At 35.6% G+C, this 14971-nt stretch overlaps 3 protein-coding genes across 7 annotated transcripts; 2 read left to right on the top strand and 1 right to left on the bottom strand.

Moving 5' to 3' along the window:
- Window positions 1-1100, bottom strand: LOC114740624 (protein OPI10 homolog). Its single transcript, XM_028928808.1, has 2 exons — window positions 853-1100; window positions 1-730 (listed from the first exon to the last, which is right to left on the bottom strand). The coding sequence occupies exons 1-2, from the start codon at window positions 953-955 to the stop codon at window positions 264-266; spliced, it is 570 nt and encodes a 189-aa protein (XP_028784641.1). The 5' UTR covers window positions 956-1100; the 3' UTR covers window positions 1-263.
- Window positions 1101-5632: 4532 nt separating this feature from the next.
- Window positions 5633-7986, top strand: LOC114740625 (uncharacterized). 2 transcript variants are annotated; one of them, XM_028928810.1, is made up of 7 exons: window positions 5633-5688; window positions 5820-5879; window positions 6751-6792; window positions 6914-7012; window positions 7100-7159; window positions 7252-7346; window positions 7597-7986. In XM_028928810.1, the coding sequence occupies exons 1-7, from the start codon at window positions 5656-5658 to the stop codon at window positions 7721-7723; spliced, it is 516 nt and encodes a 171-aa protein (XP_028784643.1). In that variant the 5' UTR covers window positions 5633-5655; the 3' UTR covers window positions 7724-7986. The 2 variants fall into 2 exon arrangements, with proteins under 2 accessions (XP_028784643.1, XP_028784642.1); XM_028928809.1 differs by having other exon boundaries at window positions 6733-6792.
- Window positions 7987-9276: 1290 nt separating this feature from the next.
- Window positions 9277-14603, top strand: LOC114740622 (pre-mRNA splicing factor SR-like 1). 4 transcript variants are annotated; one of them, XM_028928806.1, is made up of 5 exons: window positions 9277-9397; window positions 9976-10357; window positions 10734-10814; window positions 11460-11531; window positions 11768-11852. In XM_028928806.1, exons 2-5 carry the CDS (start codon window positions 10070-10072, stop codon window positions 11834-11836), a joined length of 510 nt encoding a protein of 169 aa, XP_028784639.1. In that variant the 5' UTR covers window positions 9277-9397; window positions 9976-10069; the 3' UTR covers window positions 11837-11852. The 4 variants fall into 4 exon arrangements, with proteins under 4 accessions (XP_028784639.1, XP_028784640.1, XP_028784637.1 ...); XM_028928807.1 differs by having other exon boundaries at window positions 11622-11852; XM_028928804.1 differs by lacking the exon at window positions 11768-11852 and adding an exon at window positions 13466-14603 and having other exon boundaries at window positions 9279-9397.
- The last annotated feature ends 368 nt before the right edge of the window (window positions 14604-14971 follow it).

Raw genomic sequence — 14971 nt, 5'->3', positions numbered from 1 at the left:
TCGTGAAATGCTACTATTGATCACTTTCCATTGTTCTTATGTTGCAACAATATTTTCCTTTTGGCTGTGTCATGCATACGTTCACTTCAGTAACAGTATGACGCCCTATACTGCAATCAATCAGAATGGCGAGAATACATTTAAAAGCACACCACAAGAGGCATTTTGATTTCCTCTCTTTTCATAACACAAAAAAGGCCGAAAAAGAAAATATTCAGCTTACATAGGGATGAATTCAATGTGACCTACAATTTTGCAAAAGCTCACAAAGCGAAACCCTTCAGGTACTCAGGATCACGCTTGGCCCTCTCCTGGAATTTCTTAAACCATCTATCCAGAATATCCATGGGAACGACCAATTTGGACCCATCCACCCCACAAAAAGACTGCATAAAATTGAACAAATTTTCACCCACTTTCAATGCTAAACGTTCGATTCGCTTCTCGGCGGTGACGTCCAGGGACGGCAACGATGCCAGGTCCTCGACAGAGACTCCAATTTTCGCCGAGAGGGGCTGCGCGTCGGCCGTCAACTGTAGCTGGCCAGAACCCCCAGGCTCCGGCCATGGCAGCGAGAGCACGGCGGACGGGCGGGCTATCGTGACAGCCCCGCAATAAAGGAAAGGCGAACCCGGCGACTGGATGTAAACGGCGAGAGCTTTGTCGGGAGGAAGTGTGAAGTTATTCAAAAGGAAAATGCAAACCTCGCGAACTTGATCGTACGCCTCTCCTGCGCAAGTTAACAGAAAGCATTAAAATTGAGGGGGGAAAACTGGGGAAGAAATGGGATTGAAATGGGATTAAGTTAATGTACGCAGTGAGCGGTAAGCGGGAGAAAGTCGTGAAGCTTACCGACGAAAGTGTTCATGTCGAGGAGCCAGTGAAAGGTGTCGATTTGAGAGAAAGTGGAGATGTCGATTGGGAAGCTGCGGTTTGGAAATACAACTCCGAACATTTTGGTTCAATGCTGTAATGGAAGATCAAAGGCGGGGCTGCTTCAGAACTCAAGACACTCGAGCGAAGGAGCCTGAGAATGTAGCATCGGAATTGAACCGCCACGAAGCTGAGACTACGGAAGTATCCAGCATAGTCTAGAATATCGAAGAAGATCGATTCGAAGAGCCGCGCCTTTACCACCCTCATCTGGAGTTTTTTTCCTTTTTTTCTTTTTTTAAGTAAGAGATTACTTTCTTTCTTAATATAAAAACTAATTTTAATAGATTAAAAAAATTTATTAAGTTAATTATTTATAATAAATATGTATTATCTTTCTTAAAATATTATTACTAATCATATATATTAGTTAGAATTACTATCTGATAGAATCTTTAACATGTACAACTACCATAATGCGCAAATGTTAAAGATTTTATCAAATGCTACTTCTAACTAACATATGATTGCCAATGGTATTTAAAAAAAACAATACCTAATTATTATAAATAATTAATTTAAATAATTTTTTTAATATGTTCAAATTGGTCAATAAACTCTCATATTAACAACTGGGGCTAGTATTAAGTCTTGGAGGTAGTATCATATATTATTATTTTTTTTTTGGAAAAAAATCTTTGCTTTATAGTTCACAATTTAATTTTACCACGTTAATAATAAGAATTTATCTCTAAAATATATATTTAATTATGTTTTGACGCTTTCTTCATCCTAAGGTGATTCATGTTTCATAGGCTGGCAATTGAAGCCTCAAAACTATTTTTCTAGCGCCTGGGAAGAATCATGAATCAGTTGCGGTGGAAGTTTGACAGAAACTCAGAATCACAGACACTTGAACCCCCTCTTGTTAAGACCTGTCAATTGAGCAAGTGAAGGACTCTTCATGTGTAAAAGGTGGTGTGCGTAAAATAAAGAAGGGAAAAAAAAGAGGAAAAAAATTGTAAGTGAAGGACAACTATAATATTACTAAGTACTGCTACTAAATAATAAGAAAACCCTTTTTAAATCATTAAGAGAGAGAGAGAGGGAGGAACCTGCGTGCAATTATTCCGTTGTATCCCCTGGCACCTGCTTTCTCCCCCCCCCCCCCGGGGGTGATTTCCTATGCTCAGTCCAGTTATAAGTTGCTTTAGTTAAAAAGCTAATTACATAAAGAAAATTGTCTAAAATTTGCTCTAATCAATCTTTCTCCTTAATCAATAACATAAATTTAAAATACAGATTCTCTATCTAATACATATAAGAAGGGCATATGTGAAACTAATTCACAAACTCTTCGAAAGACAGATTCTCTATCAAATTCCATATTAAGGGAGCATATGGCGCAGGAGAAAATTGAACATCCTCTGTTTTATTATGTTGAACTAAATTCTTCCAATTTCTTAGAATAATAGTAGCAGGGTTAATTGGCTTTTGGAAATTAGCATCATGTAAAAAACAGTTTCTCCATTTTCATAGATACCAAACAGACACACCCCATATAAGATTTCAGCTAGGACACTTATAATTGCCTAGATCTTTTTGAAGTTCAGTGTAAACTAGTCTCGTTGGGAGGCAGCATAAAATTAAGAATAGTGAATGAGACGTAAAATACAAATCCATAATTTTTAGCACAAAAGCAATCTCTAAAAATATGGACAGTAGTTTCAACACCATCATCACAATAAGGGCAGGTAGATGAAGTTTGGGACCACTTACTTCTCCAATCATTAGTGGGTAATTTATTATTAAAGCAATCAAAAGGAAAACTCTAGTTCTCTCTGCTCCTCTCTATTTTCAAATAGTCTTGTAGTTTCAACTGTAAAGATTAGGAGGTGGTTTTTCAATCATATAATAAGTGCTTTTAGTAGTAAAATAAGCATGAGAATGAGCACACCAGTCATGTCCAGCTTCGGGAATAGCCGGGAGAATTGAGATGAGCTGTTGCATTACTTCTCCAATCTCTATGACTGAGAGTTGAGTGTGGGGATTTGAGTGAGACCAGACGTGTCTTGGGCTTGGATGACCCAGGTAGTTTTGTCATTTTTTGGGCTCGGTCCCTCTTTTACAACCAAAAGAAAAAATTTCTCAAACTTTACCACAACTTCCATTTTAGATTATAATAAATCTATTAAAAAAGGTGACTCGCATAAAAGATCAAATGAGTAGATAAGATTGTGTGATTAGAAACACAGATCAAGTTATTAATTACAGCTTTTATATAATGCTATGCTTTTGGGGTCAATAATCATCATCAATAATGGGGCCTTGTGTTGCAAGTTGCAGATTCCTTGCATGATGAGGAGATATTATGAGTAGTTTGAGTGGAAGGGAATTTGGGAGTAGATAGGTTCATTCAGTTAAGTTAAGACAAGGTCATTTCAGTAGTCAAGAATGAGAAGAGAGGAAAAAAAGGCACAGTAATTTGTTAATTAAACAGTTAAAGTCAGTGTCATGAGAGGATTTTACCATGATTATTCTTCTAATACTATCTTCAGTCTTTAACATAAAACTCAATTGATTAATTTAGAAAATCAAGAAGGTTACTAAATTACTCAATTATAATATATGTTATATAATCTCTTTAAGATACTTATGTGTATTATTATACTATACATTAATTTAGAAGTGAGATAAATTAATTTGGAGAAAAACAATAAATATTAATATTTTAGAGTAATTTAATAACTTTCTTAATCTTTTCAAATTTATCAACTAGGTTTTACACTGAGGATAAAAGATAGTAGCTTTTTATAAAACCTTGAAGCAGAAGCATGAATGGAGGAAGAAGTAGGTTGATTTTCGAATCACAACCTAACGACTTGGACGACATCTCGCTTACCCCAATAACAGTTCTTATTTTTGCACTCCCATTTCATTTCATTTCATTTAGTTAACGGCTTCAATAAGAAACATTTGAAAGCTAGCCATCACCCACCTTTTCCCTTGTCATTTCTTTCCCTTTCCCCTGGTGGAATTGACACCGACCCCAATCTCAATCCTCCCTCTTTCACACTTCCCACTTCATTCCACAAATACCACTTTACGAACTATTCACTAATCCCTTGTACATTTATTTACTTTCAGACTGTTTATTTGAGCGGAAACACCAATCCATTCATGTCCAATACAGAATCCTGATCTGCAAACTTGGATTTGATTCATGTAAGGAATATTTTTCTTCATGTGCAGAGGACCAATTTAACAGTTTCTGTCTTATGCAGAAATAAGTATACTACTACTCTTGGTTGATATAGTTGTTGTTGAGCTGTCACTTTTGAAGCATTTAATTCAAATTCAAACATAATGTTATTTTGGAATTGCCTGTGGCACAAGCCATCATTGATTACAATTCATAAAAGGGGTGACTGTAATGAAATGTACTAGATCAGTTTCAAATCAACCAACAAACGGTGATGTAATTTCGTGGATTTTATTATTATAGAGAGAGAGAGAGAGATCAGCCCGTGTGCTTTCATTACTTAGCATGAACCTGGATTTATGTCTTGCTTACGCCACCACAAAATGTTAAATGGATGACACAGTGTCGTGTTGGGTTGACGGCTTCAACAAGAAACATTTGAAAGCTTGCTATTAACAACCTTTTGGTCATCTCTTTCTGCACTTTCAATACTGCTTACTCGTCTTTTGCTCCGAAAATGAAAGGGACTGGCAGGCTCACTATGTGCACTTCAGTATTTAATACACAAGGTACTGTAATAACTAATGGGTCATCCCTATGTATGTCAGCTTTCCATAAAAATCAGCCTCTCCAAATTCAAGTTTACTTCTTTATTTAAACCAAACAACATCTGGCATATTGAATATTTTGGGTTGAAATCTGACAGAGATACGAAGAACATTAAAAAGTCTGATAATATATGTGTTTATACCCCAGGATAACTTGATGGATGTATACATACTTATATTGGATGAAAAAACAATAATATTGCTCATTCGACTCAGCCAGAGAGGATTCACAGTAAGATAATGATCACAATGGGTGAAGAAAAATACAATACACCACTGTATTGATGATTTAAATGGCATCGTCTTTAACTTGAAAGATTGACGTGTGTTTGATGTCAAAAATTTGATCCCTGCTTCCACTCTTCTTCCTACTCCTTAGGTCTTGATGACTATGAACCCAAGCAAGGAAACACTATTGTCAGGTTAGATGGCATTACAAAAGTTCTCAATATATGTAAATCTTACATATTTAATGCCATATTGAATCCTCAAGCATTAGAATTAGAATTAGAAGTTAATACTAAATTTGGCTATTAAGTAATTCTTAATAACTTCTGTGTGCCTTGTAATTATATGCAGGAACAATCATTAGTTTTACTTATTAATTAAAGTGGCTACTTTAGTAGGCTGGTAAGCCTCCACTTAACCAACTGATAATTTAGTGTTCTTCATCTTGTCGTGCCAGCGTACTTAGATTATATTAATTACTCGTGGGAACAAGTGAATATGTCTTACTTAAGCCAAGAGGAATTTTGAAGGAACATAGAAGGGCTTTGACAAATATATGTGTGAGAGGGAGGTTTAATCAGAAAGTTTGGTAGGAGATAGCATGCAAATCCAAAAGCATGCTGGTGATGTAGCAACAGAAATGAAAGAATTCCAGACACTCACTAACCTCCAAACTTAGTCTCCATTATATATAGCCCCCATCCCAGTACTTGCTACACCCTCATCAAATTAAATCCACTTGAAATGGAGAAAGCAAACACTAAGTCTGCTTTGAAGGTTTAGGATTATGCCTCTTCTTCTTCTTCTTATATGTTGTTCTTCTCTTCTGTTTTAATTACAAATGGAATATCATGTACTGATTTCTTCGCGCCTTTCTGCATTTTTCCTTATTGTTTCTGTTGTTGAAGTTTGTGAAGAATACCTCACGGTCTGCTGCTGAATGGAGCAATGCAAACTCTAGGGGAATGGTGAGAAGCCAATGCCACAGCTAGCTCATTCTACCTTTCCCAATAATCTCTTACAAACCACTCATTTTCTTGTTCTGACCTTTAGTTGATATTCTTCCGTGAAAGCTGAACTTTCATGCAAAGAGGGTTTGAAACATTTCTTATTATCCTACAGTCCCCAAGTTGTGAGACTGTCAACTGTCAACACCTTCATTTTTTAATGATGCATATGAAAGAGAGAGAAACCATTGCGTTGTGCTATATCTGAGCATAATCCCTTGCATGCTGGCCAAATATCCATGTTAACCATGGAGTTTCTTATTCAATGTCCTTATTATTTCGTGAATTGAATTATTTGAAAAGTATCAGTACCGCAAGCAATAAGAGCTTTCTAAAAGGGCCATAATTGAGAAGGCCAGAAACATTGAAGTCTGACACAAATGGAATATAACAGTTAAATGCGTATCTTTTATCCTTTTCTTTTTTAAATAACAAGTTAACTTTTTTTTTTTTTTTGGCCGAAAACTTTTGGGTTTTGAATTAGATATAGCATGTTTCCTTCTCTCTTAAGCAGAGAAAGTAACATTCTTTTAAAACTTCTCACCAAGAAACTTTTCCACTTAATTTTAGTCTGTCGAACCATGCAATTACTTTCCAGGCTTAATCAAGTATATATCCACTGGATGGACCCCATTATGAAAAGACAAGTGCATTTGCCTATTACAGCATTATTATTCATTATTGATTAGCTTTAACATGCTTTCTTTCCTCTCTCTCTTATCTAGACATGATTCGATATGTTATCAACCCCTTTCATGTTTTGCTTTTTTTGTCCTTCAATCATTTGTCTCACATAACCTAATAAAATAAACAGACAATGGGTGTTTCACAGACAAAAGAACTCAAAGAGAAGCTCCACGAGAGGAACAAGCAGGTAAGGATATAGCTGCAAGATGGAAATTAACCAGTAACAACTTCATCCAGTCAAGTTATTCACTTTATATATATATATATATATATAAATATATATATAATTTCTTCCCTTTAATCTCAAGGCTTCAAGGAAATCTCCTCCCAGAGAAAATACAAAACCACAAGAGTTCAAACTCCATACCCAAGAAAGAGCTGTTAAACGTGCCATGTTTAACTATGCAGTAAGATCACTGAACTCTATCTGTGAAAGTTAAAAAGCTCCAGATAGATTCCAGGTCAATAATTAATGCTTGAGATAATTAGCGCAGGTCACCACAAAGTTCTATCTCATGGAGATCCAAAAGAAACGAGAGGAGAAGTTGCTGAAGGTAGACAACTGGAAAGCGTAGTTAAATTAACAAATTTGTAGTATTATTTAACATAATTCTCTATTGAATGAACGAATAAAATGTGGGAGCAGATGATTGAAGAGGAAGAGGTTCGTTTGATGAGGAAGGAGATGGTCCCAAGAGCTCAATTGATGCCATATTTTGATAGGCCATTCTTGCCTCAAAGGTAAACTATTATCATAGTAACAAAGAGTGACATTTTCATTCCAAAAAAGGTAATAAAACAGGCGACAAACACTTTCTGACATGCTAGCTATCTCAGATAATGAAACCGTAAGGTAATGTTTTATGGTTTATGAATAATGCTGCTTTTCCTCAAGCCTTTTTTTTTTTTTTTTTGGACCAGCTTCCTCAAGCATATTATATAGATGTTCTAGATTTACCCATGTATGTAATAATAATTTGGAATAACGCAGATCAAGCAGGCCATTGACAATTCCAAGAGAGCCAAGCTTCCTGAGCAAGAGATGGAGCTGCGAGCCAGGATATGAGTTCTACAACTTGTTTCATCATCCGGCTCTGATGATGAAGCCCGTGAAGTAGAAACGAACTTTTTGAGATATTGTGGGTGGGTGTGAATTGAAAGCGACCATGTAAAATGTACTTTTGTGTTCCTTGCTTGTTGTATTCAATCGCATCATGTTGTACACTACTAGTCCCACGTAGACAGAATTTTGTACCATACCATGCCATCATCACCAACTAGGTCCACTACTCCTGCACTTTGTTTTAGGTGAAGTGAAGACGCCTTTCATGGTTTCATTGTATCAATCCAATAAAAGATTGCTTTGTGCTTTTGATGACTTCCTCTGATGATCTTCTCTCTGATCTACTTGATGAGTTTGAACCAGCATGGCTGAACCAGGAATAGATGAAAGAATTATATTAGCTCAGATATAAAAATTTTATATAGTCATCAGCATTAACCACCACAAATTTCTTAAATTAGAAGGTCACAAAGGTCACCATAATACTCATCAAATATCACCCATTCAAATTTAATATGGACAGTCAAAATTTAAATTTTTAAATTTTTTATTTTTGAAAAATGTTTTCCTTTAATAGATATATAATCTAAAATAAATGTAATCTCTTGACTGTAAGTTTTTCAAAAAATAATTTTTTATTGAAAATTTTTTACTTAAAATCTTAAATTTATACCATTAAAATCATATTTAAATTGTGTATATTTTATCATAACGATGAGCATTATAGTACTCATCATTGTAATGAGTAATAAAACTGATTCTAAAGAATGAGAACTGGTGTGTGGAGTCTATTGGAATAAAGTGTGGATACCTGTTCTTGAACCACAAAAACTCAAAACAAGCCTATAATTACAAATTAGAGTAACATTACATTTAGATTAATTAATTAATAATTAATAACATTACCTATTACCTTTGCCTATCCAGATTATATATTGAGATCAATAATTCATTAAATCAATCTATTATATAAAAATAAAATTAATAATATGGTACTTATAGTTAGAGTTATATACTATACTAAATATTAATGTGATTATTAACGTATTTTTTTAGTTTGACTAATTAAAATTGTTTGAATTTAAAAAATATTATGGGGAATTTATGCATTTAAAATTATTGTAATAAATAATATATCTCATTAAAAACAAATTTACAGAAGATGAAAGTTAAAAAATTAGAGATGAAAAATTTATGAAATAAATATTGCTTTCAGTCCTTAATATAAGAGTTAGTTTGATATTTAATTTGTTTCTAAATATAAGATTCTAAGTTACTTTGTCTTTTATATTTATCTATTTTTTTAAAGTAATATTTGTAATAATTGTACATGTTAAATTTTTCATTAAATAATAATTTTAATTAATAGACATGATTAGTAAAGATATTTTGAAAAAGACAACACCTATTTATTACAAATAATTAATTTAACTAATTTTTTTAATATTTTATTAATTATGTTGTAGACTTTCGGTCTTCGGAGTTGGCTGAGTTTCGGTTCAGGACGGTTCGAGTTGGCTCGACCGGTTCGACATCACCACGTCATATCATATAACACCGGAAGCCCCCCTTCTGCATTCCCTCTCCGTCGCGTTCCACGATTGATTACCAAATCGAACAGCAGATCCACGCGACGCCGCTATTGAAGTCAATTGTCTCACCTCATTTCTCCAGCTCCGTCCTTCTACTTTCAGTCGTCGAAATAAATCTTTTCCGCAGGTGCTTTTTGGTGCGTTCCCATTTTTTTGTCCAAATTTCTTTTGGCTTTTGAACTTGCTTTGATGTGCATTTTGTGTTATTTTGCACATTCCAGTAGCTGTATTAAAAAAATCCGAAGTTCAATTTTGTACCCGATTGTGAATTTTGGTGAAGACCTTTTCATTTTTTTTTAATTCTTCGTTCTAGGGTTCTTCCTGGACCTTTTCCCTTGCAACTCGTTCGCCATCTTCTTCTTTTCATTTTTCGGGGTGTAGGAGTTGCTCTTCTCTAACAATTTGAGTTTTAAAAGTGGTTTTGTTTGAGATTGTTGCCTCTCCCCGCTTTTTTCTTGTCATGGTAATGGTTTCGATGAACCATCTTATTATAGTTCTTTCTTTTTCACTCTAAATTAATTAATAGTTAGTTATTTGCTTCATAGGCGCTAAAAGTTGTGAACTTTGGTCTCTGTGTGAATGTGTTTTGTAAGTTGTTGTGCCATGGAATTTAAGCTAAAGGAAATCCATGTTGTAATTGTAATCACTTTATGAGTTCTGCTAATTCGTGTTATAATGAACGAGGATGGTTGTTTTGTTTTCTGGTTTGCTGCAGGAATGAGTTCGTGACACTTTCATTGCATATCCTTCGTGAGAGTTGACGTTGTTTAAGCTTTATTCTGGGGGCTAATTTCATTTTGCCATCCACCATGGAGATACAAAGTTGTGGCAAGCCAATAGATTCTCTGCTTGAGAAAGTCCTTTGCATGAATATTTTGTCGTCTGATTACTTCAAGGAGCTCTATCGATTGAAGACATACCATGAAGTTATTGATGAGATTTACAATCAAGTTGATCACGTGGAGCCTTGGATGACGGGAAACTGCCGTGGTCCCTCAACTGCATTTTGTCTTCTCTACAAGTTCTTTACTATGAAGCTTACCGTCAAACAAATGCATGGACTGTTGAAACACCCGGATTCTCCTTATATAAGAGCTGTGAGTATAGTGCCCGGCAATTTATGTTGGCCTTTTCTGTTTTGTTTTATTGTAATTACTGAAAACTTCGTGCATTAATATCATGAAGGGCGTGTGCGTGTGTTTTTCTTCCTGTTTTGAGCATGAATCAATAGTTTACTACCCCATATATGCCGTTTAGTACTTAGTTTAGGGACACGAAAAATTGCATCCTTGCTATTTTTTACCCTATAATCACATTAACACTAGATGTGGGTTTATTTTTGTGCTAAGCATGGCTTGTACCCTGATTTTGTGTTAAGGCTAGATGTAGGCATATTGTCAGATTTTTTGCAATTTTACCTTGAGACCTGATTGTGTATTGTATGTTCTATATTCTTCCTCATATTATTTGCAGATCGGATTTCTCTATTTGAGATATGTTGCTGATCCAAAAAGTCTGTGGAACTGGTTTGAGCCATATATCAAAGATGACGAGGTATGAAGACTTGTATATGATCTTTGGAACTCTTGGAATATTTTGTTACTTTCAGATTGTTCCGAAGGGTGAATTTTTCCTCATACTTGTGATTTTATGCTTACAATATTAAAGTTGTCAAACCGTGGTCTTTTTTCAAATTGAAGTATGACTTCGCCTTGCATTGGAGTGTTGTAAGTAGAAGAGGTTCCTGTCAGTGTGCAGGACGTCATACATTTTGTATGATATATTTTTTTTTGTTTTACTATCTAGTTATTGATTCTGCTAAGCCGATCTGTAGCTGTGGAACAAAGATAAATTTGCTTATAGGGTTGGAACAAACTTGTCAAGACTTCAGTACTTACATTCATTGTATAGGTTGTGCCCATAGTACTTTTTGGTGTCTGCTTTTCCCATCAAGTTATATTTGATTGGGCCTTTGCTCTGATTGTGATTCAGTTATGCATTGCATACTGTTAATTTACTTTACACAATTTGTCTTGTCGTGAATATTTTGTGCTAATCGCATTTCTTGACAGAACATTATGGACTCTAATTACTAGTTTTCTACATTTGAATTTCTGTTATCTCGAAGTATCCCCTTTTGCAAAATCACTGTTAGAATTACTATCTAATATCATATTCAATTATGATTCTGTGTGTCAGGAATTTTCTCCTGGATCTAGTGGACGCATGACGACAATGGGTGTATATATCCGTGACTTGCTCCTTGGACAGGTTAGTTAATATTAACTAAATCAAACTATATTTTATGAGGTTGCTTCCTGTTTTAATTTCTTCGGTCTCATGCTTTCCTTTTGCTTGTAGAATCAAATATCTTTGCATGATAGTCAGCAAAGTGTTCCCTGATCTCTTGATATTGAGATTTTTAAAAGTAATGCCATACGATGACAAGGAAAAGAAAAATCATTTGACTTACTTTTGACTAGTTAAACTGAGATTTCTGTCTTCAGAGCTCTCCTTCCAGAATCCAGCTGCATCCCAAGATTGCAAAAGAAGCTATGTTTCTCATCATCTCATAATTTGGAGTAACGGTCCTATGAGGTGCTTTCAGTATCTTTTGGACATAAGACTCACATACCTACAAGTAATTTTTTATTAGAATTAGCTAAGATATTGTCGTTTTTTCATGTACATCATAACTCTGTTTATTAAATGCTCTTCTGACTTAATATGCAGGGTCGTCCATATGTTTTTTAGAAACACATGTCTGAGGTCTTCCATTACAGTCATGTGAAAATTTGAATATGGTCAAGAAGTTGAGTAATATTTTGTGGTTGCTTGTTTTTTATTTGGTTCATTCTCCCTGTACGCGGTTTCCTCGTTTTTTGTTTTCTCTTGTTTGGAGTGGGGCTATTTTACATGTCCTGCATATCATACACTCTGCATTTTTGTTTAACTTGGAAACCGTTGGCAATACATTCCTTGCAATATGTCAAATCCGGCCCAACCCGCCCAATATTCTGTTCTCTCATTTGAAAAAAAAAAAATTCCATATTACTAAATCGTTTTTAGTTCTCAATAATACATATTCTTATAATTATAAAAATAATTTTTAATTACCACAAATAGAATAAAATATGTAAATATTTATTCTGTATTTTACTTTCATTATTTTTTAAATATTTGAATGAAAAATATTAAATTATTTATATTTTGTATTTTGCTAATTGCATATTTTTTATATTCTTAAGCTTGAGGTTGAATTTCGGTGTCAGCTCGGCTTTTTGTTTGTTTGTTTGTTTTTTTTTTTTCAAGTTATATTAAGCAAGCCTTGTCGTATTCAGTCCAAACTGCTCTAGCCTCACAATAGCTGTGTAGTCTGATCTTGCGTCTGGTTAGTTGTGGCTTCTTGGTCCGGTGAAGGTCCATCTCTTCATAAAATTCTCTTTAAGGCTCATCTTCTTAGGATTACTTATTATACAGAAAAAGACAAGTAATAGGAAATGAATTGGTTGAATTTCTTGCCCTCAATATGACTGCTTTGCTTAGAAAATGTGAGCCACCTTTTTAGTTACAAGATGCTACCATTACCACATGGCTATTTAGACATCCAACAAGATGCCTTTTAGCAAGGGGAATGCGATCCTAGTTTTTCTTTTTAATTTTCTTTTAGGAGAGTGCATTGCCGAAATCCCAAAAAGGAGAAGCCCTTTCATTTTCTTCCATAGAAGTCTCATGAAGATTGGAAATTGAATGGTTCAAACTTGTGGATTCATTTTGTTTAAATAAAGGAACTTGTACAGTAACTGCATTGTCTAATTACCATGCTCATGGAAGGGATTCTGGAGAGAGATTAAAAAACCTGTAATTCCGATATACTGCCCTCGTCCCATGCTCAAGAATTTGTTGTCATTGTACCTAATAGCGGTTTGTCTTGTATGCTTGGATATACATGTCCATGAGGTTATCATTTGTTGTGGATGAATGACTCCTATCTCCTTTGTGGTAGTTTGTTGTCTGGTATCTAATTTGTCAGGTATCATGAACTTTAGCAATTCGAGCATGGTGCCATTATATGCGAGCATCATTGACTCTCTAGAATGTTACAAATACAATTATTAAATTTTGTTTAACCTTGGGATTTGCTTGTAATTTTTTATTTTACTTTGACCCTGAGCCCCATTTCATGAGTGTTTCTACTTTTGCAGTACTACTTTGACACACTCTTTCCTCGCATCCCTGTTCCTGTAATGCGGCAGATTGTGTCTAATCTTGAGAAATTGAAGCTCCCTACTACACATTCTGGCTCAACTGGGGAATGCACCCGCCATGGTTCTGATGAGACTGCCCGCAGACCTCCTTCTGTGAAGGCTGCCCTCTCAGTCTCTTTTGGTCAGCGGGCTCCACATCGTGCCTCAACAAGGGATTCATCCCCCATTCGCCGCACTTTACCTGGTCCACCTCATGAGAGAAATGGCAGTGAAGAACAAAGATCTCCAAGCACTCGACATAGTGGAAGCCATGAATATTATGAAAGGGATCGTGATAGGGAAAGGGAGCGTGACCGCTCTCGATCTAGGGACAGAAACAGGGATTATGAAAGGGATCGGGATAGGGAAAGGGACCGTCATCGCTCTAGATCTAAGGACAGAAACAGGGATTATGATCGTGACAGGGACCGGGACCGAGACAGAGAAAGGTATCGAGACTGGGATAGGGATAGAGATCGTGAGAGGGACAGAGACAGGAAGGATAGGGGTAGAGAAAGGGATAGGGAGATAAGTTATGATTATGATAGGAGGTCTAAGTATGCAGAGAGAGAAAGTAGCCGGGATTATGACTATAGAAGGCATGATGGTAGCAGGCACTATCGAAGCCAGAGCAGGAGCCGGAGCAGGAGCAGGAGTCGGAGTTTGCAAGCTGGTTCTGCTCGGTTGGAGTCACATTCTAGTCCACAGAGGGACGGGAGTAAGGACAAGACATCTGCTTCCAGTAATCTAGCTAAACTAAAGGATATCTATGGTGATTTAAGTGATAATAAACGTGATGTCAACAACGACAGAATTCCTGGAAGGGATAATGGTGGTGAAGAGGTAATTAGACTTGGCGGTTCCACCTGGAAGTACTGAAACATTTCTTGGAACACCAAGTGCGTTAAATGTTGGATTACTTTTTACGAGAAAGTATATTGGACCTTTCCCTTTGTAGCTGCCTCTATTTGTTGACTAGAGATTTAGTCTGACTAACGCTATCTATGTCATCATATTTAGCATGATGAGGGGAGAATGTAATACTAAATTTAATCATAATTTTCTTTCTGGTATGTTTTGCATGTTTTAAATTGTAGGTGGAAGGCTATTTTTTGGTGTCTGGAAAGCAAAAAGCATGCCTTCATTTATTTGTTGGAAGTGATTTTTGCCGGGTCTCTTTGCACCATCGGAAAACATAACGTGTGTTTTGGCAATGGCCTTGGGAGGATCAAGATTGATGCATAAGTTGGTGCTGTTTAAGTTTTGAAGGATTAATTCCTAGATGCTGCGGAAAATACTTCTTTGTGTTGCCCTTGACATTGTCATAGAAAACGTTTAGTGGACTTTACCGCTTTTTTCTAATTTCCACGTTGGAAATTATTAATGAGGCGCATGATAGGGTCATGAAACCAAGCAACTCAATGAAGCCTTAACAAGTCATCTCTATCTATGTTGACTCAAAAG

The sequence above is a fragment of the Neltuma alba genome, unplaced genomic scaffold, assembly GCF_004799145.2.
Source record: "Neltuma alba isolate B1F8T4 unplaced genomic scaffold, ASM479914v2 tig00003186_pilon, whole genome shotgun sequence".
Classification (NCBI taxonomy): domain Eukaryota; kingdom Viridiplantae; phylum Streptophyta; class Magnoliopsida; order Fabales; family Fabaceae; genus Neltuma; species Neltuma alba.
The sequence above is the reverse complement of the archived record's forward strand: the minus strand, read 5'-3'. Positions and strand labels throughout refer to the sequence as shown.